This window comes from Oncorhynchus masou, chromosome 33 (assembly GCF_036934945.1).
Source record: "Oncorhynchus masou masou isolate Uvic2021 chromosome 33, UVic_Omas_1.1, whole genome shotgun sequence".
NCBI lineage: Eukaryota > Metazoa > Chordata > Actinopteri > Salmoniformes > Salmonidae > Oncorhynchus > Oncorhynchus masou.
In genome coordinates, this window is record NC_088244.1 from 33,020,568 (window position 1) to 33,042,753 (window position 22,186).

A 22,186-nucleotide genomic window follows, 5' to 3' on the forward strand; every position below is an offset into this window, starting at 1 on the left:
GACTCGTGTGTCTCTATCAATCGAAACGATTGGCTAAGGCAGACTGAAAACTGGGGTGTTTGAGAACACGTTTCCGTCTGTCACACAATTTAAATGAATTGAGTCAGGGTAAAACCAAAGATGGTAGAGAAACTCCGTGGTAAAACTGTCATTCAAGTATGGTCAGGGGATGTTTCTGGACAGGACCATATAAACTCCAGGTGCAGATCTGAATAAATTGGATACATATAAGCAATATGGGGAAAATGCACTGCCATATTCTTGCCAAATCTATGGGTTACGGCTGTTGGGGTTTAGGGAGGGTAGGGTAAAAGCACCTGGCACCAACGAGACAGTTGCGAGAAATTCTGCGTGACACAACAGACAGTTCACTATTTCAAACCTGGTACTTTGGTTGAAGCTCTACTTGTCCTCTCCAAAGCCATCAGTGATGGGGAGCGTTTCCAGGAAACTCACTAAACAATATTGCAAACAATGACTTGATTCTTTATTGTAAGGGTTTAGTCAAACAAACAAAAAGGAAACATTTCAAGTCGGGCATTCAATTGCAAACAGACTACATGCAGTGCACCATGGATGTTCCATGGCTTTGATTGGGAGGTGTTGCAGTACACAATACAATGAACAACAAAGTATACATGACTATCAAATTAAATAAAGAAAAACATAACTAACTTCTGAAATAGATGTCCAAGAAATGTGCTTTTATATTTTGTTGGGTTTGCTCATTCAGATTGTATCCATCCAAAGTTACCAAATACAACTGTTGAAAAGAATCGTGCAAAAAGCATGGGAAATACAAAGTCTATAACATCTGCAAGATTGGATACATCTCAGAGTTTGCATGGTGAATGAATAGGCTTGTAAACATATAATGTATTTGGCACATTTTGAGTGACAGTAGGCCCCTTCTGTATATGCATTACATAACAGCATAACAGGCTGATTTGAACCAAATTAGGATCTGCAGGATAACAAAACATAAACAAATAGTAAACCACTTTACTTCATGCAGCCATTACGACATGCATGTTTAGACTATTTTGTAAACATTATGTAGAATCAACATTAAGACCTGGCCACGGTCACTTCTTTGATAATGAATCAACACAATGTAAACAATCAGCGCAGACTCAATTCAAACAGCACAAACAAAATTAATGCTATATTCCCAAAGTTACTCATAAGTGGTACAGTAGGCTCAGCTGTGATCTGATATTCTTGGTCCATCTCCACTCCGGTGTTCTTGCTGTGGGAAGAGACCAGTGTCTAGTAGTAGTCTGACCTGGGGTAATGCATAGGAGAGTAGTCCTCACTTCTCAGTATGTCTCTTCAGTACCAGAGGTGGGAGTACTTAGTCATCCTCCTCATCCTCATCTGGCTCCTCTATGGAGGCCAGGAGGGGGTTATGTCTCAGGCAGGTCTGGAGGTAGTGCACCAGGGTCTGTTGAAAATGCTGGATGCTACGCTGCTCTCTCAGGGTGTGGCCCTCGTCTGGGTACAGCTGCAAGGAGTAGTTGGCCTCTACCTTCACCAGACGGCTCAGGAGCTCCGCACTGTGCTGGAAGTGAACCCGTGCTGCATGCCCAAAGCCAAACAAACACACAAGACACAATAACACAAATGATCAAGTAAGCAGGTCAGGTATTCATCAGTAGAATTTAATATTTCTGAAAAAACATGGACAAATGTAGATGTTAAAAGCAAAGCAAAGTCTCACCGTCTGCAGTCCCATGTAGTAAGAGGAAGTTCTCATCTTTAAGCTTGTGAACATCTTCCAATACAGAGGCCGTCTGAGGGGTCACAACAGAGACAGGAAGGACATTATAACATTACTCTGGACCCTGATCTCTCTTTTGACAAACATATCAAGACTGTTTCAAGGACCGCTTTTATCGTTCTATGTAAACATTGCAAAAATCTGAAACTTTATGTCCAAAAATGATGCAGAAAAATGTATCCATGATTTTGTCACTTCTAGATTAGACTACTGCAATGCTCTACTTTCCGGCTACCCGGATAAAACACTAAATAAACTTCAGTTAGTACTAAACATGGCTGCTAGAATCTTGACTAGAACCTAAAAATGTGATCATATTACTCCAGTGCTAGCCTCTATACACTGGCTTCCTGTTAAGGCGAGGGCTGATTTCAAGGTTTTACTGCTAACCTACAAAAGCATTACATGGGCATGCTCCTACCCATCTCTCCGATTTGGTCCTGCCATACATACCTACATGTACGCTACAGTCCCAAGATGCAGGCATCCTTATTGTCCCTAGAATTTCTAAGCAAACAGTTGGAGGCAGGGCTTTCTCCTATAGAGCTTCATTTTTATGGAATCGTCTGCCTATCCATGTGAGAGACGCATACTCGGTCTCAACCTTTAAGTCTTTATTGAAGACTCATCTCTTCAGTAGGTCCTATGATTGAGTGTAGTCTGGCCCAGGGGTGTGAAGGTGAATGGAAAGGCACTGGAGCGACGAACCGCCCTTGCTGTCTCTGCTGTCTTATCCGGTATCCTGTGTGAATTTAAGTATGCTCCCTCTAACTCTCTCTCTCTTTTCTCTCGAAGGACCTGAGCCCTAGGACCATGCCTCAGGACTACCTGGCCTGATGACTCCTTGCTGTCCCCAGTCCACCTGCTGTCCCGGGTCCACCTGCTGCTGCTCCAGTTTCAACTGTTCTGCCTGTGGCTATGGAAACCTGACCTGTTCACCGGGCGTGCTAACTTGTCCCGGACCTGCTGTTTTCAACTCTCTCTCTTTACCGCACCTGCTGTCTCTAACTCTGAATGATCGGCTATGAAAAGCCAACTGACATTTACTCCTGAGGTGCTGACCTGTGGCACCCTCGACAACCACTGTGATTATTATTATTTGACCCTGCTGGTCATCTGTGAACGTTTGAACATCTTGGCCGTGTACTGTTATAATCTTTACCCTTGCACAGCCAGAAGAGGACTGGCCACCCCTCCGGGCCTGGTTTCTCTCTAGGTTTCTTCCTAGGTTCCTGCTTTTCTAGGGAGTTTTTGCTGCATTGCCTGATGTTTGGGGTTTTAGGCTGGGTTTCTGTACAACACTTTGTGACAGCTGATGTAAAAAGGGCTTTATAAATACATTTGATTGTTTGATTGATTGATTGATTGAACAATTAATCAAATGGCCACCCGAACTACTTGCATTGACACATCCCACCCCCCTTTGTTATTTTGATTTATTTAAAAAGGCAAGTCAGTTTAGAACAAATTCTTATTTACAATTACAGCCTACCCCGGCCAAACACTAACCTGGACGACGCTGGGCAAATTGTGCACCACCCTATGGGACTCCCAATCACAGCCGTTTGTGATACAGCCTGGAATTGAACCAGGCTCTGTAGTGACGCCTCTAGCACTGAGATGCAGTACCTTAGACCGCTGCACCACTCAGGAGCCCCCAGCAGTGTAAAAACTTGGGAGTTTTTACACTGGTGATACTCGCTGTTTATGCATAGTCACTTTACCCCTACCTACATGTACAAATTACCTCGACTAACCTGTACCCCTGCACATTGACTCGGTACCTGTACCCCCTGTATATAGCCTCATTATTATTATTTTATTGTGTCACTTTTTATTTAGTAAATCTTTTCCTAACTCTATTTTCTTAAAACTGCATTGTTGGTTAAGGGTTTGTAAGTAAGGTTGTATCACATCCGGTCGTGATTGGAAGTCCCATAGGGCGGCGCAAAATTGGCCTAGCGCTGTCCAGGTTTGGCCAGGGTAGGCCGTCATTGTAAATAAGAATTTGTTCTGAACTGACTTGCCGAGTTAAATAAAGGTAAAATGTTATTTAATAAAAAGTAAGCATATTGGTGTTTGTGGGTAAAGATGATCCTCACCAAGTATGTGTGCTCCTCCTTAGCTGGGGGACCTAGATACCTCTCTGAAAAGGCAGCATCTATAAATGGTAGAACAAGTGTGCTAAGAATTAATGGCTGTTCTGTGCTAGTAGGTTTGACACTATTGTAATGATGATATGGTCTTCACTCACTGTAGAGTTTGAAGTCTGTTATGGGAGCAACAGCGACTGCACATTTAAACAGCTGGTCAGATGCAGCTAGCATCTTGAGGGATAAATAACCACCAAATGCCTGTAGAGAATAACATGAGCAACATAAAACAAAAATACTTATCATTTATGCTTTTGCAACATTATGTACAGTATATGGAACCGATGTGTGCACTTGGTCAGATGACCAGATAACATTGTTTCAATGTTTTCTTAGTAAACAAAGTAACCTTGCCATACAGGGCAATCCGCCGATCATCAATGTAAGGCAATTGCATCAACCACCTGTGGGGGGCCAAACAAAAAAATCATAGTTAATATGTACATTATGTAACCATTTTTAGTATATATAATCAAGGCCCATAACATTGTAGGTTGGTAACTAACTCCACGACTCCTAGTTGATCTTTGACTCTGAGGGAGCTGAGCTTGCGGGGATCCACACTGCTGATCTTCTGCCCCCAGCCGACGCCACTTCTTCCATCCACCCAGGCTAAGGCCACGTCATGAGTACTAGCGAGCACCTCAGGCCATCCCATAGCAAACTCCTCCGTCACCGACTGACTGCCTGGAACTCCATCCCTGCGTGACAACAAGAGGAACAGGGTGAGCTGGTTTGGACAAAAATGTCAATTTGGAAGGACTGAGCAAAGGGCAGGGGTTAGAGATTGTAAATGGGATGTGGAAGCCAAACAAGTCAATTAGAGGTTTAGCCTGTTGGTCAACAATGGGGAAATCAATGTCTGTTCAACTTTACGTAATAGGCCGTAAAACTGTAAAAGTGAATCCTTGATATTGGCTCATGTTATGAGGCTTAATAAAATTCCATTAGCATGTTATAACACCATTGATGAGCTTAATTTATAATGCATACTAACTTACACAATGATGAGGAGAGGGAGCAGCTTGGCCTCGTACCTCTGGGGCATAGACAGCTTCAGGTGCAGATCTAAATGAAAACAAACAAAGGTGGGCCCACACTCAATGTCAGCTGAGATATACAATATATACATACGCTACCGTTCAACAGCTTGGGGTCACTTAGACATTTCCTTGTTTTTGAAAGAAAATCACATTTTTTTCCCATTAAAATAACATCAAATTGATCAGAAATACAGTGTAGACATTGTTAATGTTGTAAATGACTATTGTAGCTGGAAACTATCTACAAAGGTAATCAGATGCCATTATCAGAAACCATCACTCCTGTGTTCTAATGGCATGTTGTGTTAGCTAATCCAAGTTTATCATTTTAAAAGGCTAATTGATCATTAGAAAACCCTTTTGCAATTATGTTAGCACAGCTGAAAACTGTTGTCCTGATTTAAAGAAGCAATAAAACTGGCCTGTTTTAGACTAGTTGAGTATCTGGATCATCAGCATTTGTGGGTTCAATTACAGGCTCAAAATGGCCAGAAACAAAGCACTTTCTTCTGAAACTCGTCAGTCTATTCTTGTTCTGAGAAATGAAGGCTATTCCATGCTTGAAATTGCCAAGACACTGATAATGGTGTACCATGCTATGTACTACTCCCTTCACAGAACAGCGCAAACTGGCGCTGTAAATATTGTAGAACGGAAAGAGGAGTGGGAGGCCCCGATGCACAACCTAGCATGAGGACAAGTGTCTAATTTGAGAAACAGACACCTCACAAGTCCTCAACTGGCAGCTTCCTGAAATAGTACCCTGAATAGTCTGGGTAGCCAGTTTGACTAGATGTTCAGGAGTCTTATGGCTTGGGGATAGAAGGTGTTTAGAAGCCTCTTGGACCTAGACTTGGTGCTCCGGTTCCGCTTGCCGTGTGGTAGCAGAGACGACAGTCTATGACTAGGGTGGCTGGAGTCTTTGACAATTTTCAGGGCCTTCCTCTGACACCGCCTGGTATAGAGGTCCTGGATGGCAGGAAGCTTGGCCCCAGTGATGTACTGGGCTGTTCGCACTACCCTCTGTAGTGCTTTGCGGTCGGAGGCCGAGCAGTTGCCATACCAGGCAGTGATGCAACCAGTCAGGATGCTCTCGATGGTGCAGCTGTAGAACGTTATGAGGATCTGAGGACCCATGCCAAATATTTTCAGTCTCCTGAGGGAGAATAGGTTTTGTCGTGACCACTTCACGACTGTCATGGTGTGCTTGGACCATGTTAGTTTGTTGGTGATGTGGACACCAAGGAACTTGAAGCTCTCAACCTGCTCCACTGCAGCCCTGTCGATGAGAATGGGGGCGTGCTTGGTCCTCTTTTTTCTGTAGTCCACACTCATCTCCTTTGTCTTGATCACGTTGAGGGGTAGGTTGTTATCCTGGCATCACACGGCCAGGTCTCTGACCTCCTCCCTATAGGCTGTCTCATGTTGTCGGTTATTAGGCCAACAACTGTTGTGTCATTGGCAAATTCAGGAAGTCCAGAATCGAGTTGCAGAGGGAGGTGTTACGCCCCAGGGTCCATAGCTTATTGATGAGCTTTGAGGCCACTATGGTGTTGAATGCTGAGCTGTAGTCAATGAATAGCATTCTCACTGTCACGGGTGTCATCGTGGAAATGACCGGACCAAGATGCAGCGGGGTGAGCGTACATTTTCCTTTATTTATGTAAATGTCGCCCACAAAACAAGAAACAAAGAAACGACCGTGAAGCTTACTGGGGCTATAGTGCCACTTAACAAAGATAACTACCCACAAAATACTACGGGAAAAAGGCTGCCTAAGTATGATTCCCAATCAGAGACATCGATAGACAGCTGTCCCTGATTGAGAACCATACCCGGCCAAAACATAGAAACAGAAAAAATAGAAATAAAGAAACTAGAATGCCCACCCTAGTCACACCCTGGCCTACCCAAAATAGAGAATAAAAGCCTCTCTATGGCCAGGGCGTGAGGCCGCAAAACCTGACTTTAAAGGTGGAGGGTCCTGGTGGGCATCTCCATTCCCTCGGTAGCTCTGGTGCAGAACGTAGACCCCCTCCGCCTCTGGCTCCCACTACTTTGGTGGCACCTCTGGTGCGAGGACCCTAGTCGCTGACCCCGGACTGGGGACCCTCTGCGTTATAATCCATGGTTTCTGTTTGGGGTATGTACTGTATGTACGGTCACTGTGGGGACGATGTCATCGATGCATTTATTGATGAAGTCAATGACAGATGTGGTGTACTCCTCAATGCCATTGGAGGAATCCCGGAACATATTCCAGTCTGTGCAGCAAAACAGTCCTGTAGCTTAGCATCTGCTTCATCTGACCACTTCTTTATTGATCCCGTCACCGGTGCTTCCTGCTTTAATTTTTGCTTGTAAACCGGAATTAGGAGAATAGAATTATGGTCAGATTTGCCAAATGGAGGATGAGAGAGAGCTTTGTATGTGTCTCTGTGTGTGGAGTATAGGTTGTCCAGAGTTATTTTCCCTCTGTTTACACATTTAACATGTGGTGGTATGAAAACTCTCTCGGTAGGTAATGTTGTCTGCAGCTTATCCTGAGAAACTCTACCTCAGGCGAGCAATGGCTCAAGACTTCCTTAGATATCGTGCACCAGCTGTTGTTTACAAAAATACATAGACTGGTCTTACCAGACGACGCTGTTCTATCCTGCCTGTACATCATATAATCAGCCAGCTGCATGAGTCACGCTTCCCCATCTGGCAGTCCGACAAACTAATCTGGGTTTGGCGAGTGCCAGGAGGACGCTATCTGCCCCAATACTTAGTGCCAAATGTAAAACTGGGTGGAGGAGGAATAACGGTCTGTGGTTGTTTTTCATGGTTCGGGCTAGGCCCCTTAGTTTCAGTGAAGGGAAATCTTAACGCTACAGCATTCAATGAGATTCTAGACAAATCTGTGTTTCCAACTTTGTGGCAACAGTTTGGGGAAGCCCTTTCCTGTTTCAGCATGAGAATGTCCCTGTGCACAAAGAGTGGTCCATACAGAAATGGTTTGTCGAGATCAGTGTGGAAAAACTTGACTGGCATGCACAAAGCCCTGACTTCAACCTCATTGAACATCTTTGGGATGAAACGGAATGCCGACTACGAGCCAGGCCTAATCGCTCAACATCAGTGCCCGACCTCACTAATGCTCTTGGTGGCTGAATGGAAGCAAGTCCCGGCAGCAATGTTCCAACATCTTGTAAAAGCCTTCCCAGATGAGTGTAACCTGTTATAGCAGCAAAGGGGGGGATCAACTCAATATTAATGCCCATGATTTTGGAATGAGATGTTTGACGAACAGGTGTCCACATACTTTTGGTCAAGTAGTGTATAGAGAGATATATGTTCAAACTTCATCTAATAGCCAGGGTGTTTATTTGCTTCAATCACTGAACACAACTGGTGCTTTTTTAGAGACAGGCTTCTATTTGAGCCAGGCGTCTGTTTCCTTAATGCACAAATCTTTTGCTCAGTAAAAGGTTGAAAAGACTACCGCACTGTTTACTGTGACCAGTGTGACCAGTATAAACATCAGAACAAACCCATAGCAGTCGCTATTCACCCCCGATTTCATGTTTCCGCACCACACTTTCACTTGTTGCACCTTGTCGTGCCTTGTACCTCCTGTAGTTGCAGCAAGTTCACAGCAGATAGACTTCAGAATTCAATGCTGTCCTGGTTCCCAGAATGTCAGGAGATTCCTTCAATACCATCCACTAGGGGCACGTGAGTACGTATTACTTTATTTTTAACCATCAAATTATTTTCTGTTTTGACAACATTAACCCTTACCTACTTTCACTTCACCCATAGACATTTATTCCCACACTGCTGTTTCATCCACGGCAATGATGTTGCTCTCCTTTATCTTCTTTTGTAAAATGTTTATGGTGCTCGTCAACAATTCATTTAGACGCAGCGTTTATTTGCTGAAATGCGTGCTGATGCCCGACAATCAAAAGGGACAGGCTGCTATTCAAGACTCAAGAGTTTAATTGAAGTTTTACGGTACACTGTGGCAGAGCTCATCAGTATTCTCCCCCTGAAATCTGTGTGTGCTAAACTAAAGCACTAGTAAATTAACTCCCCCGAGTCATGTGCGTCATTGTAACAATGAGTTAGTTCATTGAGTAACACACCCACACACCCAAAAAGCACACACACGCAACCGCAACCACACACACACACACACACACACACACACACACACCTCCCCAGAGAGCATGAATCAGGCACTCGCTCCCATGGAGCCCTGATCAGCTAATTAAAGAAAGTATTTTCTTGATGGGCATGCTTCTATATTTGGCTTGTTATTTAGAGGCCTGATATAACTGGAACTAGTCTGTTCTGTGACCATTTGAACCCGAAACAGTCTGTTTTGTTATGTCAGTTAATATGAATGATCATTTTAGACTCTGTGACTATGGGCCCAGAGTGATATCACACGCTTACCGTGGTTGTCTGCTGTGAGGGTCTTGAAGACAGTCTCTGGGAGTCTCTTCCCATATAGGGCCTCAGAGAGAGGTGTGTTGTCCTCCAGAACTATGTATACTAAAGGAGATCATACAAACATATATTGACATTTATACAGCCTATTCACAGCTACTCCCACTACTCATTTTCTGAAACTGCTTTAAATTGTTTGTTTGTACATACTGCTCTCTACTGGCCACTGTCAAAAGTGTCTGATGGTAGAAAAAGTGGAGCAGGCTAGTCAGAGAAACCAGACTGTATAACTCACTGGAAGGGTCCTTAGTGCTGTGAACTGTCACCTTGGGGACTCCGGGGCCTGGAGAAACAATGATCAAAGGCAATGAAAAGGAAAACGTACATATTTGATTATCCTTGATTCAAGCAGGAGGATGTGCTTGTGTGTGTGGGGCACCTACCAAGACAATAAAGTGTGAAATATGTCTGATTGGGGCTGAACTCTGCTTTGAAAAAGCTGCAACCATCTAGAAGGTAGCAGGTCAGACACTGGCGTTGAAAGATCCCTTCGAGGTCCACACTGAGAGAGAGGAAGACAACAGAGTGACCAAATACCTTAAAGAACTAATGGATCTGAAACTATTCAGCTATCTCAATCAATATCTTATTCAGGTTGTAAATTACACCTTAATTAAACAATAATATATTGATAGAAATGCTAGAATGAATTACTGAGTTGACTTCTCAAGCGAGAATATGACTGACTTCTCAAACAAGAATACGACTCTTCCAAGGTTGAAAATAAGGGTACAAGGGTACAAAAAAAAGAATGTATACACCTTCCCCAGAAAACCCACTTTAAACCACACCTTTCTTTCCCTCTACTCTATCACCTAGCGAGGCCCAAAGCAGAGTAATAAAAAAAACTATATATAACATATAAGGTGAATGAACCTGGGGAGCTGAGCACATTAATCACAGGTTGTGGATCAGTCTTTATGCATGCGTCCCAAATGGCACCCTATTCCCGATACAGCGCACTACTTTTGACCAAGGCCCATAGGACTCTGGTCCAAAGTAGTGCACTATATAGGTAATAAGGAGCCATTTGGGACACATTCTCTACCACAGCACTGAGTTGGCTTGGTCCCCTCTCTGATAAATGTGTTAGGTGGGCAGTCTGCCTAAAGCTCACTGGAGAGGAATGGCTTCAGCTGCTGCGCTATATAACCCTTCAGCTCACACCTCACTTCTCTGACCATACACCTTCTCATGAAACCCAAAAGCTGTTGAGCCACCATTGCTTTTGACTTGAATTTCATGTAACTAGTTTTGTTTCGTTGGCTGCCAAACTAATATCTTTGTCTTAAAAATCGGAAATTACATTCCGTAAAACAAGGGTATGTTTTAATAACTAAAAAGTCTTGTTTTGGGATATAAAGCCAATTTGACTTCATCAGTCAAAGCCAGCACGCCTTCAAAGGAGGAAATTCGGGATCAAATAGTTTTTGACAGGGGATGGCCTCACCTGTACAGATGTCTGCTCTGTCTGGATTCTTCTGTGCTGAGGAAGTAGCTGCAAATGGAGAAGACATAGTGATGCAGTCAATAGGAAACAGTCAATCAACTCCCATCTTCCAGGACCGCTGAATGTGGAGATACTATATGTTAGTCCACCTGGTATTTATGATTTACATGCTTCACTCAACAAATTCATGGTATCAGTTGATTCGCATACACTCTCAATAAGGGTGAATTACAGAACATGTCCAGTGATTTGAGTCGCACTTTGACTCCATTGTCTATACAGCAGAATGTACAGTATATGAATGCTGTGCAGTATGAGTGTCTTGCTTGGAGGCAAACAGCCATGCCAGCCACCACATGGGAAATTCCCAGCTAGCACATTTGGTTCCTTGGAAGTTGTGGGAAGGTATGTTTTTGGTTTCACATTGGTTGTGGGAATGAAGCCATGAGTTTCCTGACTGGTAAAACTGAACATTTTGTAAACGTTTTGTGAACGTTTTGAAAACAGAAGTGATCATTTCTCCTGTTCTGGGAACATATATTTTTAGGTTGCAGGGAGGTTCTAAGAACATTTTACTCTGGTTCCCTTAAAGTTTTCCTCTATGTTATTTGGTGGCTTTCAAAATACTTCCGTAAAACTTTCACTGAATATTTCAATAAGACTTTTAATAACACTTCTACCTTATTTTGTATTTTGAATACAATTTTCAGAATCCGCAAGCACACATAATTTCTTTCTTCCTTTCTCTCTCTCGGAGGACCTGAGCCATAGGACCATGCCTCAGCACTACCTGGCCTGATGACTCTCTTGCTGTCCCCAGTCCACCTGGTTGTGCTGCTGCTCCAGTTTAAACTATTCTGCCTGCGGCTATGGAACCCTGACCTGTTCACCGGACGTGCTACCTGTCCCAGACCTGCGGTTTTCAGCTCTCGAGAGACAGCAGGAGTGGTAGAGATACTCTGAATGATTGGCTATGAAAAGCCAACTGACATTTACTCCTGAGGTGCTGACCTGTTGCACCCTCGAACACCACTGTGATTATTATTTGACCCTGCTGGTCATCTATGAACATTTGAACATCTTGGCAATGCTCTGTTATAATCCCCACCCAGCACAGCCAGAAGAGGACTGACATAGCCTGGTTCCTCTCTAGGTTTCTTTCTAGGTTCTGGCCTTTCTAGTGAGATTTTGCTAGCCACCGTGCGTCTACACCTGCATTGCTTGCTGTTTGGGGTTTTCGGCTGGGTTTCTGTACAGCACTTTGTGACATCAGCTGATGTCAGAAGGGCTTTATAAATAAATTTGATTGATTGACATAGAAATACATTTCCTTAGGCATTAATCATGCAGATACATTCATTTTTTTATTGTGACATGGCGTTTGTGAAATTTGAACCTATGCTCTTCTGTTCTCTATCCATGGAATTAGTCCACTGTGTTACCAGAATGGAGCTTGTTTTTTTTACACATACAAAGCTGTTAATTTTAGTCTATTCAAACAAACCCCATTTCAAAGGAAACAAGCACTCATTAAGATCAGGTGTGGCCAATTAGTGGGCGTGGCCAACACACTTAACAAGATAGAATTTTGTTGATGCTGAGAATGAAATGTATGTTTTTAAATAACATTCTTAGAACGTTGAATGTTACTAAAGTATTTTTGTATTTTTTATGGAAAGTTTTCTTCATGTTATGAGAATGGATTTTTTTTGTTAATAAATGTGAATGAATGTATATATGTATATATATTTAAAAAAAAATACCTTCCCAGAATGTATAACGTTCTCAGAACAATTTGAGAACATGACTTTAAAATAACCATTAGGAAATCTGTAGGAAACGTTATGCTGAAATACTGAAATTCCCACAGAAGAATGTTGTTTCTTAACATTCTCTGAACAATTTGAGAACATGACTTTTGTAGAACCATGAGGAAACCTGTAGGAAACGTTATGCTGAAATACGGAAATTCCCACAGAAGAATGTTGTTTTTTAACGTTCCATTAACTATTTGAGAACATTCCCAATGTCAAACCAGTTGGAGAACGTTCGTAGAACATTACCAAAATTGAAATTAAAAATAATCATGTTTGAACTTTTAAGAAACAATCTGTTAAAGTAAATGAAATACCAAAATCTCATGTTCATTAAATGTGCAGAAAATGTTCTACAGCCAAGCAACTATTCTGCACCATTCCCAGAAAGTTGTGGGAAGGTTATATGCTAAACAACCATAGGACAACCACGCTCTCATCAAGCTCTAAGAAACAAATGGTTCTCAGAACGTTATGTGCTAGCTGGGTTGGGACTTTGTGCAACCATCTGGCTGCACCTTCCGGTTCCCATCATGCTCAATGAGGATGATGCTAGCGCACACACACACGCACACGCACACACACTACACCTCAATTTGTCTAAGCATGAAGGACTTGTGCCCCGAGCCTGGTACTGACAGAATAAAACAGTGGACTCAGTCAAAGACCATCTAATCCTGTCTTGTTCAGTTTCAGCTGACTTGATCTGAGCGAAAACAAAGCCAGATCTGTTTGAAGTGATTACTACATGTTCTCTTTAACTTAGATCCATTAACTTTTAGGGATCATGGGCTAGTTCTTTAAAATTGCAATAATACCCGTATGTGTTTTTCTGTCCTAATCATCGTTCTACAACCGTAGCCTACTTGCAGGTTTGGCTAAGTTACTTTCTAAATATAATCTATTACAGTCACTAGTTAGTTACCTGAACAACATTTTTATCAGTGATGTAACTTTTGGATTACCAAAAGTCAGTAACGTAATCTGATTACTTTCAGTTACTTTGGATTATTTTCCCCTTAAGAGGCATTAGAAGAAGACAAAAAGGATCTATCAAACACATTTGGTGTATTATAGACTCACTGACCACAATGCTGAATTGAATGTCATTGAGAAAACAGAAAAGTGTCATAACATATTTTTTTTAGTAAACATCCTTTCTAAATTTATAAGTAATCCAAGTAATCATCTAGTTTTTCAAAAGCATATGTAATCTCATAAAAATATGTTTGCTTGTAATGTAACTGATTAGTTACATAAAAAATAAGAAGATTACATGAAACTAGCAACATGTAATCAGTTACTCCCCAACCTTGCCTACTTCTCACTTCTAATCATGCAAAGAAAATAAATATAAGCCCATATCGTTTTAATGATAATTTCTCAGAATGGAATACTTTGCTCCAGCATTTAACTATGCCTGTATAAAATGTTAAATAGATGTGGGTTGATTCTAGCATCAAATTGCAGAGGCTCTCACATATAGCTGAAGTCGGAAGTTTACATACACTTAGGTTGGAGTCATTAAAACTCGTTTTTCAACCACTCCACAAATTTCTTGTTAACAAACTATAGTTTTGGCCAATAGGTGAGGACATCTACTTTGTGGATAACACAATACATTTTTCTAACAATTGTTTACAGACAGATTATTTCACTTGTAATTCACTGTGTCACAATTGCAGTGGGTCAGACGTTTACATACACTAAGTTGACTGTGGCTTGGAAAATTCCAGAAAATGATGTCATGGCTTTTGAAGCTTCTATTAGGCTAATTGACATCATTTGAGTCATTTGGAGGTGTACCTGTGGATGTATTTCAAGGCCTACCTTCAAACTCAATGCCTCTTTGTTTAACATCATAGGAAAATAAAAATAAATCAGCCAAGACCTTAGAAAAATAATTGTAGACCTCCACAAGTCTGTTTCATCCTTGGGAGCAATTTCCAAACGCCTGAAGGTACCACGTTCATCTGTACAAACAATTGTACGCAAGTATAAACACCATGGGACCACGCAGCCAGGAAGGAGACGCGTTCTGTCTCCTAGAGATGAATGTACTTTGGAGCGAAAAGTGCAAATCAATCCCAGATCAACAGCAAAGGACCCTGTGAAGATGATGGAGGAAACAGGTACAAAAGTATCTATATCCACAGTAAAACGAGTCCTATGTAGACGTAATCTGAAAGGCTACTCAGCAAGGAAGAAGCCACTGCTCCAAAACCACCATAAAAAAAAGCCAGACTATGGTTTGCAACTGCACGTGGAGACAAAGATCGTACTTTTTGGAGAAATGTTTTGAAACAAAAAAATTATGTTTTGGCAATAATGACTATCGTTATTTTTGGCGGGAAAAGGGGGAGGCTTGCAACCAGAAGAACACCATCCCAACCGTGAAGCATGGGGGGAGGAAGCATCATGTTGTGGGGGTGCTTTGCTGCAGGAGGGACTGGTGCACTTCACAAAATAGATGGCATCATGAGGGAGGAAAATGATATGGATATATTGAAGCAACATCTCAAGACGTCAGTCAGGAAGGTAAAGCTTGTTCGCAAATGGGTCCAAATGGATAATGACCCCAAGCATACTTACAAAGTTGTGGCAAAATGGCTTAAGGACAACAAAGTCAAGGTGTTGGAGTGGCCATCACAAAGCCCTGACCTCAATCCCAAAGAACATTTGTGGGCAGAACTGAAAAAGCGTGTGCGAGCAAGGATGTCTACAAACCTGACTCGGTTACACCAGCTCTGTCAGGAGGAATGGGCCAAAATTCACCCAACTAATTGTGGGAAGCTTGTGGAAGGCTACCTGAAACGTTTGATCCAAGTTAAACAATTTAAAGGCAATGCTACCAAATACTAATTGAGTGTATGTAAACTTCTGACCCACTGGGAATATGATGAAAGAAATAGAAGCTACTAAGCTCTACTATTATTCTGACATTTCACATTCTTAAAATAAAGTGGTGATCCTAACTGACCTAAGACAGGGAATTTTTACTCGGATTAAATGCCAGGAATTGTGGAAAAACCAAGATAATTTTTTTTGCGCTAAGGTGTATGTAAACATCTGACTGTACATGTTATGCTATGTAGCATCACACACAGGGGCTCTCACATACATTTTCCCGTTGTCCTCGTCCAGGGCACACAGCACAGTGACATCCCAGTTCCCGGACGTCAGAAAGCGAGGAGGGACAGAAGGGATGGCAGGCTGTGTCACATTGAAGGAGAGAGAAAGAGAGGGGGATGAATACAGAAACAGACAGACTGCCAGTGGAGAGGAGATGCCGAGAATAACATTGTCAGCGGAATGTAGAGTCATTCAGACACATGCAATTCAGATACACAGTCACATATATCTAAAATAATCACTGCCTAGACAAGACTTCAGTTCTCTGCTATTAAAATCTGTATAATCACATACTGTTGTATGTCACCCTGTTGAAGGCTTAACAAGCAGTCTGATGTTAAACCATTGGAGGATGACACAGAGGTGTTAAACTTTATTGCCCTCACACTGACCTGCGCAGGGAGACTGGCAATGTGGCGGAACTCCCCTCGGGCACCCTGCTTGGCTGGCAGTGTCAAATAAAACCAAGAGCCATCGGATGAAAACAATGGCACCTCCTGTTGGACAAATGAGTCAGGCATGGTCAACAATAACAATCCAGAAAATGTCACAAATGGGTCGATTGAGACTGTATCAGCGTACCAGTTTCAATGAGTAGCAGATTTTGGGAAATGAGTGACGCCTACCTGTCGTTGGTTTTGCATTAAGTCCATGACCATAGTGTGTTTCTGTGGAATTAAAGCAGAGATACAAAATAAAGAAAATGTATCAACATAATTAAGCAGCCAATGTTAATATTGTAATCAATCCATAAGGACTGGTTGGAGAGAGATGGCAGAGAAATGCTGCAGCGTGTCATTGGAAATTCATCACAGGAAGTATAATTGACCTTAGTTAAGCTGGAAGGAAGAGATATGGTGGCTTAAGAAAATCAATCCAAACCCCCCAGTGTGTAAAGGAGATGAAAATGCTATAAAAGTAATGCATGGCAGCAGAGCGAGGAGACCCTATTGAATTACTGTGAAATAACCTTTGACCTCTCACCTCTGAACATGCCCCTGTGGTAGCCTCACACACACAGAGCTCTGATTGGTTCTGGGCCCGGTTCAACCAACGCACCACCAGACGAGTGCTGCTGATCCACTTCACCATGGAGATGTAGCTGTCTCTAGGGAGACATTTGAAGAAGAAAAAATACAAAAAAAGAAAGTTTCTTGGACAGTAAAATAAAATATAAACGTTAACAACATTAGTCCTTAGTTGAGCTACAGTATGAAGTTATATTTTGGAGATGGTACCTGGCCCTGAGAGAGTCTGGAGGGATCATCTCTAGAGTGTGAGCTGGACCATAGAGATTCACCACAAACAGGCTGACTGTGGGGATAGTGGAGCCAGCCTGTTCACACAGACACACAGGTTCAGACTATTACATTAGTATAACATTAGTTTGATGACATGATAGTCTTGGAGCTTTTACACATTGCATTATTGGTTAATTATATATTTTAAAATCAGTGTTTACCTTAGGGTAAGGAAAGAAAACATTGGAGGGATAGACTCCACCCAGGAAGTAAGGTATCTCCATTAAGGGTGTGGCAGAGTTGTTGATGGTGAAGTATGCCAAGCGAGCGCCATCTTTGGACCACCAGTGGGCAGAGTAAGTCAAGAGCACTTCCTCTGTAAACATTTTACAAGAGAACAAAGCAATCAGTTTCAATACACATTTGTTACTCATGGAAGTCCAAATGTTACAGATTGCCAATAGTGCAAACAATGTGTCAAAGTCATATATTATCTGCAATACCATACATCTCAGGGAACAGCTTTCAAAACGACAAACCTCAATTTGCAAACAGTTGGCAACAGTTGTCAATCAATGGCTATGATGGAGATAGGTTAAAGGAAAACTCCACCCAAAAACAATATTTTGGTCTTTGTTTCATTACTCCATTGTTGACATAGTCCCGAAATGTTTTGCTTGTCAGCACTCAAGTTTTCAAGATATGCGACTTTCAAAACACAGAAATCATGCAAAACGCAGCATCATATGATGCAAAATGCATCATACAGGGATGATTTCTGTATTTTGAAAGTTACTTATCTTAAAAACTTGAGTGCTGACAAGCAAAATCATGGACTACTTAAGCAAATAGAGTTGTTTTCCTTTAAGGTGTTAGTGGATGTGGCTGCAGTATCTCTTACCCTCATACATCCAGTCGGATAGACCATTGACCACCAGCCCCTCTCTGCCTGTGGATGTGAGGCGTAGGGGCTTACTGGTCATGGCTGGCTGGTAGTAGATATCTCCTTCAAACACATAGGCCTGGCAGCAACAGAGAGACAGTACTAATCCATTATCAAAGCAAGCAGATAGAGAGCTCAGTGTTGGCTGAGCGTCCTGTGGGAATGCATCAGCCAGCCAAGTTAGAGGCCAATAGATCTCAGCTTGCCATTGACTGAATGTGTTGAAGTACCATTGGAACACAAACATTACACTGAAAACACTTTACATTCATAACACATAATCATCCAATATTAATCTGCAACAAACACTGAAATGTTGTTTTTTTAATCATTATAACTCCAATATTAAACACAGATAAATAGAGGTGCTGTAGATTTGTTGTGGTGTTAAACGCATTTCTAGTCCACCAGACACTGTTGAGATGGGATGCAGAATGAGTGAGAGCTGCTGCCTTACCAGCTGGTTCCCTTGCGGTCCCCAGGCTGCGTACTGTATCCCTGCCTTCTCCCCCGCTGGAGGGTTAAGCTCCAGCAGATCCCTGGGACAAACACAGAATCCCTCCATTAGGAACGAATGGCCTCTCTACAGCCACTAGTGGATAACGGAGTAGAACGTAAATCCGTCCATGCCTGTTCATAAGCATTTGATAGGTATCGTAAAAAAGACAAGATGCAAATGCAAAACCATACAGAGATTGAGGTCGGTTCATGCAATGGATCAATACCTTTTTCAATGCATTGGAACAGCACTATGTTCCTCCTAAAAACAGGCAGGCATCTTGTAACAAGACATAACCAGGCATTTCATTTTTGGTAAGACGAGCAGATCCTTCTGAATTTCTTTGAGAGGCATTGATGCTCCTCACAAGGCCCAGGCTTTCATCCACAGATACAGGGGAGCTTTTGTTTACTGGTGAGCCAGCAGGGAGGAGGAATCTCTGGCTGTCAATTTCCCAGCTTAGTTTAAAGTCAGCGAGGACAATGTTAAGAGTAATGGATATGTCTGACATAACAGATGACGTTCAGATGAAAAGAGACACACTTGGAGGTGCTTGGTCAGTCGAGGCCAGGGCCCGCTTGCATTGGCAATACACATGCCCAGTGCAGCCCATGCATTAGCATTCATGGATCTACAGTACCTACCCATTAGCCACATTGTAGATGGCATAGGATGCTGTAAAGGACTGAGAGAAAACCTGTTGGAGGTAGAGGACATGATGGGCACAGTGGTCCAGAGTTACTCGAGAACACACTCAATCTCAAGCACAGACACAGACACACGCATTACAGTTAGACCATAGAACAATCCAATTAAGTGAATGAATGGCCAACAATTCCATCAATCACATTGCATTGTCGCAAACATCTGTTCTAACTACCCAGTCAAACAGTGCAAACAATGATAACTCAGTCTCTCCCGACAGAGACTAGGAGACATTAGAGGAATGATGTCATGTGAGGATGTGAAAGATAGGGAGTATGTCTTTCTCTAACCCCTAAGTAACATAAGTACAGCCAATATCCCTCAGATTGAAAAAGATCCAGAGTGGTAACTCATCTTGACAAGTGAGCAGCTCGGCAGGCTGAAGAGGACACTCCATTTCTAAAACAAAGACTTGAAGTGTGTTGTTTGCCCACTAGTTTCTGAAAGAAGCCAAAGGAAAAGCCTCGGAAAGCGTGTCCCTAATGTAATTGAATGTCACGTCTCCAGTAGCATACTTAACAGTGCAATTGGATTACTTCCCATATTGTTGGTCCTCTAAACCGAGAAACACAGAGAGGCAAAGGAGCATGACTGTAAAAAGAAGGGCTATGTTTCACACCAGAAAATGTCACTCTGAGAGAGAAAGGTCCCTTTCATTGCTTTTGAGGAAGAGGCCACTGCACCCAAAACAAAACACAATGACAACAGAAAACAGTGAGATCTGAAGAAAACTGAGGCACCGAGGTAAAGGATGAGGGTCTGAGCCAGAGGAGTGCACGGCTATTTAACAGGTCACAGAGCGAGCAGTGTGGTGGCAGTGTAACGAGACGAGTCCCTCCCGCTGGGTGGAGGGGTGTCGCCTTATCATTCCGCACTCTGGCTAATTCGCTCTTTAGGAACTGTCAACAAAATAGACAAAGGTATGGCTCATCATGTATCATTAGGGGAGGGAAGAAGGATACTGAGCGTGAGGAGGGGACTGTGTGCTTACGTGTGTGGGTGTGTCTGTGTGTGGCCTTGCGTGGGCGCGCATGTGTGCGTGCGTCTGTCTCAGTATGTGTGTGTGGGTGCATGTCAGAGAGCGTGCTTGTCCCCCCCCCCATATGGTACATATGACACCCATCCATCAAACTGGTGGGGTCATAGCTAGCCTGAAAGGCATTTTAACTCACAGCTCCGAATCAGCAGACATGTCCACTTCTCATGGTTCATGTCCCCCCATGACTTTACCCCAAATGGAGGAGCCACACTGTAAACAGACGAGACCAGCGTGTGTGGGCTCACTTGGGACCTGGCGACAATGGGACAGTAATGAGATTACAACGGTCCTTGTATGAGGCGAGATATTAGTAGGTATTGTTGCGCTGCAGTAGGGTCATTCCATCAATTAGGTACCTTTTGAGAAGTGTAACTTGATTTATTTTTTATTTTTAAGTTAGATTGTACAAAATTGTAACATTATGTCATAGAGAGCACATATTGAACTTCATGAAAAACACTTTCCCCTCTCAAGAGGTTAGCTCCATTGGAATCAGGCATCCCACAACAAAACAAGCTGAAATTCACTTATTTCATTAATCTGCTTGGACTGTCCTCATATTTAGCCTCGCAATGAAGTGTTGGACATTTTCTTTTCAGGACAACCTGGGCTGCAAGTAGAACACAAATGAATTTGACATAAACAGTTGCATGCACAAGTTTTATTGATAAACGTCAATGAAAACAGATTGGTCTGCCAAAGCAAAAACCTGATAAAAATGTATTTAAATGAATGCTGTAAGAAGAAAAATGGTTTTCTCAGTGGGAAATAAATATCCAACTAGTCAGTGACAACTGTGTGGAGTTTGACGTTTGAGACAGCAACTATGTGAGCTTATTACAGTATTATAGACACTATGTCCTGGGATTTCCCATGATCTTCTGTGTAGAAGAACCCCTTAACCTTCTAGCGACTCTTGTGTGGCTTGGGAGTGTCATAGAGCAAAATATGTTCGCAAGAGTCTCCACTTTTCATAGATAGGTCACAGTAGTTTGTAACTAAAACTGTTCTTGTCTTCACAGATGTTTTTGTGAGAAGAAAATGTGTTTGGGATCCGCCCTTGTCTTATAAACATTGCTCTTACTCAGTTAATCACACCAATTCATAAAATAAAATAACGTGTTATTGGTCGCATACATGTATTTATCAGATGTTATTGTGGGTGGAGCACAATGTATCAGCGGATGCAACAGATGTCGACGGATCCAGGAGGTGAGAAGTCCAAAACGTGCCTGCCTGGTGTGTTCCTTGTTCTTCATGATGCACTCTGCACTTTTAACGGACCTCTGAGACTATCACAGTGCAGGTGCATTTATACGGAGACTTGATTACACACAGGTGGATTGTATTTATCATCATTAGTCATTTAGGTCAACATTGGATCATTCAGAGATCCTCACTGAACTTCTGGAGAGAGTTTGCTGCACTGAAAGTAAAGGGGCTGAATAATTTTGCACGCCCAATTTTTCAGTTTTTGATTTGTTAAAAAAGTTTGAAATATCCAATAAATGTCGTTCCACTTCATGATTGTGTCCCACTTGTTGTTGATTCTTCACAAAAAAATACAGTTTTATATCTTTATGTTTGAAGCCTGAAATGTGGCAAAAGGTCGCAAAGTTCAAGGGGGCCGAATACTTTCGCAAGGCACTGTATAAGATATATTTTGTTTAACACTTTTTTGGTAACTACATGAATCTTTGTGTTATTTCATAGTTTTGATGTCTTCACTATTACTCTACAATGTAGAAAATAGTTTTAAAAAACATATCTGAGTAGGTGTTCTAAAACTTTTGACCGGTAGTGTATAGGAATCACTAATCACACAAAATAAATAATAATCTTCAGAAATGACGTTCTCAAAACAGCAAAATAACGAGGGCTTAACAA

At 42.2% G+C, this 22,186-nt stretch overlaps 1 protein-coding gene across 2 annotated transcripts in view; it reads right to left on the reverse strand.

Annotated features, from left to right (window-relative positions):
• Positions 1 to 470: 470 nt before the first annotated feature.
• LOC135528332 (inactive dipeptidyl peptidase 10-like) overlaps positions 471 to 22,186 on the reverse strand; it is a 36,054-nt gene continuing 14,338 nt past the window's right edge. The window contains exons 6-25 of one of the 2 annotated variants that reach the window (XM_064957331.1): positions 19,200 to 19,252; positions 18,514 to 18,595; positions 18,015 to 18,135; positions 17,335 to 17,489; positions 17,111 to 17,208; positions 16,857 to 16,980; positions 16,499 to 16,540; positions 16,265 to 16,369; positions 15,862 to 15,953; positions 10,927 to 10,974; positions 9,860 to 9,978; positions 9,712 to 9,759; positions 9,423 to 9,521; positions 4,935 to 5,001; positions 4,440 to 4,634; positions 4,283 to 4,337; positions 4,035 to 4,134; positions 3,883 to 3,941; positions 1,721 to 1,793; positions 471 to 1,578 (exon numbers count right to left, since the gene is read on the reverse strand). In XM_064957331.1, the coding sequence (XP_064813403.1) occupies positions 1,355 to 1,578; positions 1,721 to 1,793; positions 3,883 to 3,941; positions 4,035 to 4,134; positions 4,283 to 4,337; positions 4,440 to 4,634; positions 4,935 to 5,001; positions 9,423 to 9,521; positions 9,712 to 9,759; positions 9,860 to 9,978; positions 10,927 to 10,974; positions 15,862 to 15,953; positions 16,265 to 16,369; positions 16,499 to 16,540; positions 16,857 to 16,980; positions 17,111 to 17,208; positions 17,335 to 17,489; positions 18,015 to 18,135; positions 18,514 to 18,595; positions 19,200 to 19,252 (1,959 nt within the window). In that variant the 3' untranslated portion in view covers positions 471 to 1,354. The remainder of the gene's footprint in view (positions 1,579 to 1,720; positions 1,794 to 3,882; positions 3,942 to 4,034; positions 4,135 to 4,282; positions 4,338 to 4,439; positions 4,635 to 4,934; positions 5,002 to 9,422; positions 9,522 to 9,711; positions 9,760 to 9,859; positions 9,979 to 10,926; positions 10,975 to 15,861; positions 15,954 to 16,264; positions 16,370 to 16,498; positions 16,541 to 16,856; positions 16,981 to 17,110; positions 17,209 to 17,334; positions 17,490 to 18,014; positions 18,136 to 18,513; positions 18,596 to 19,199; positions 19,253 to 22,186) is intronic. The other variant, XM_064957332.1, reaches the window with a different exon arrangement.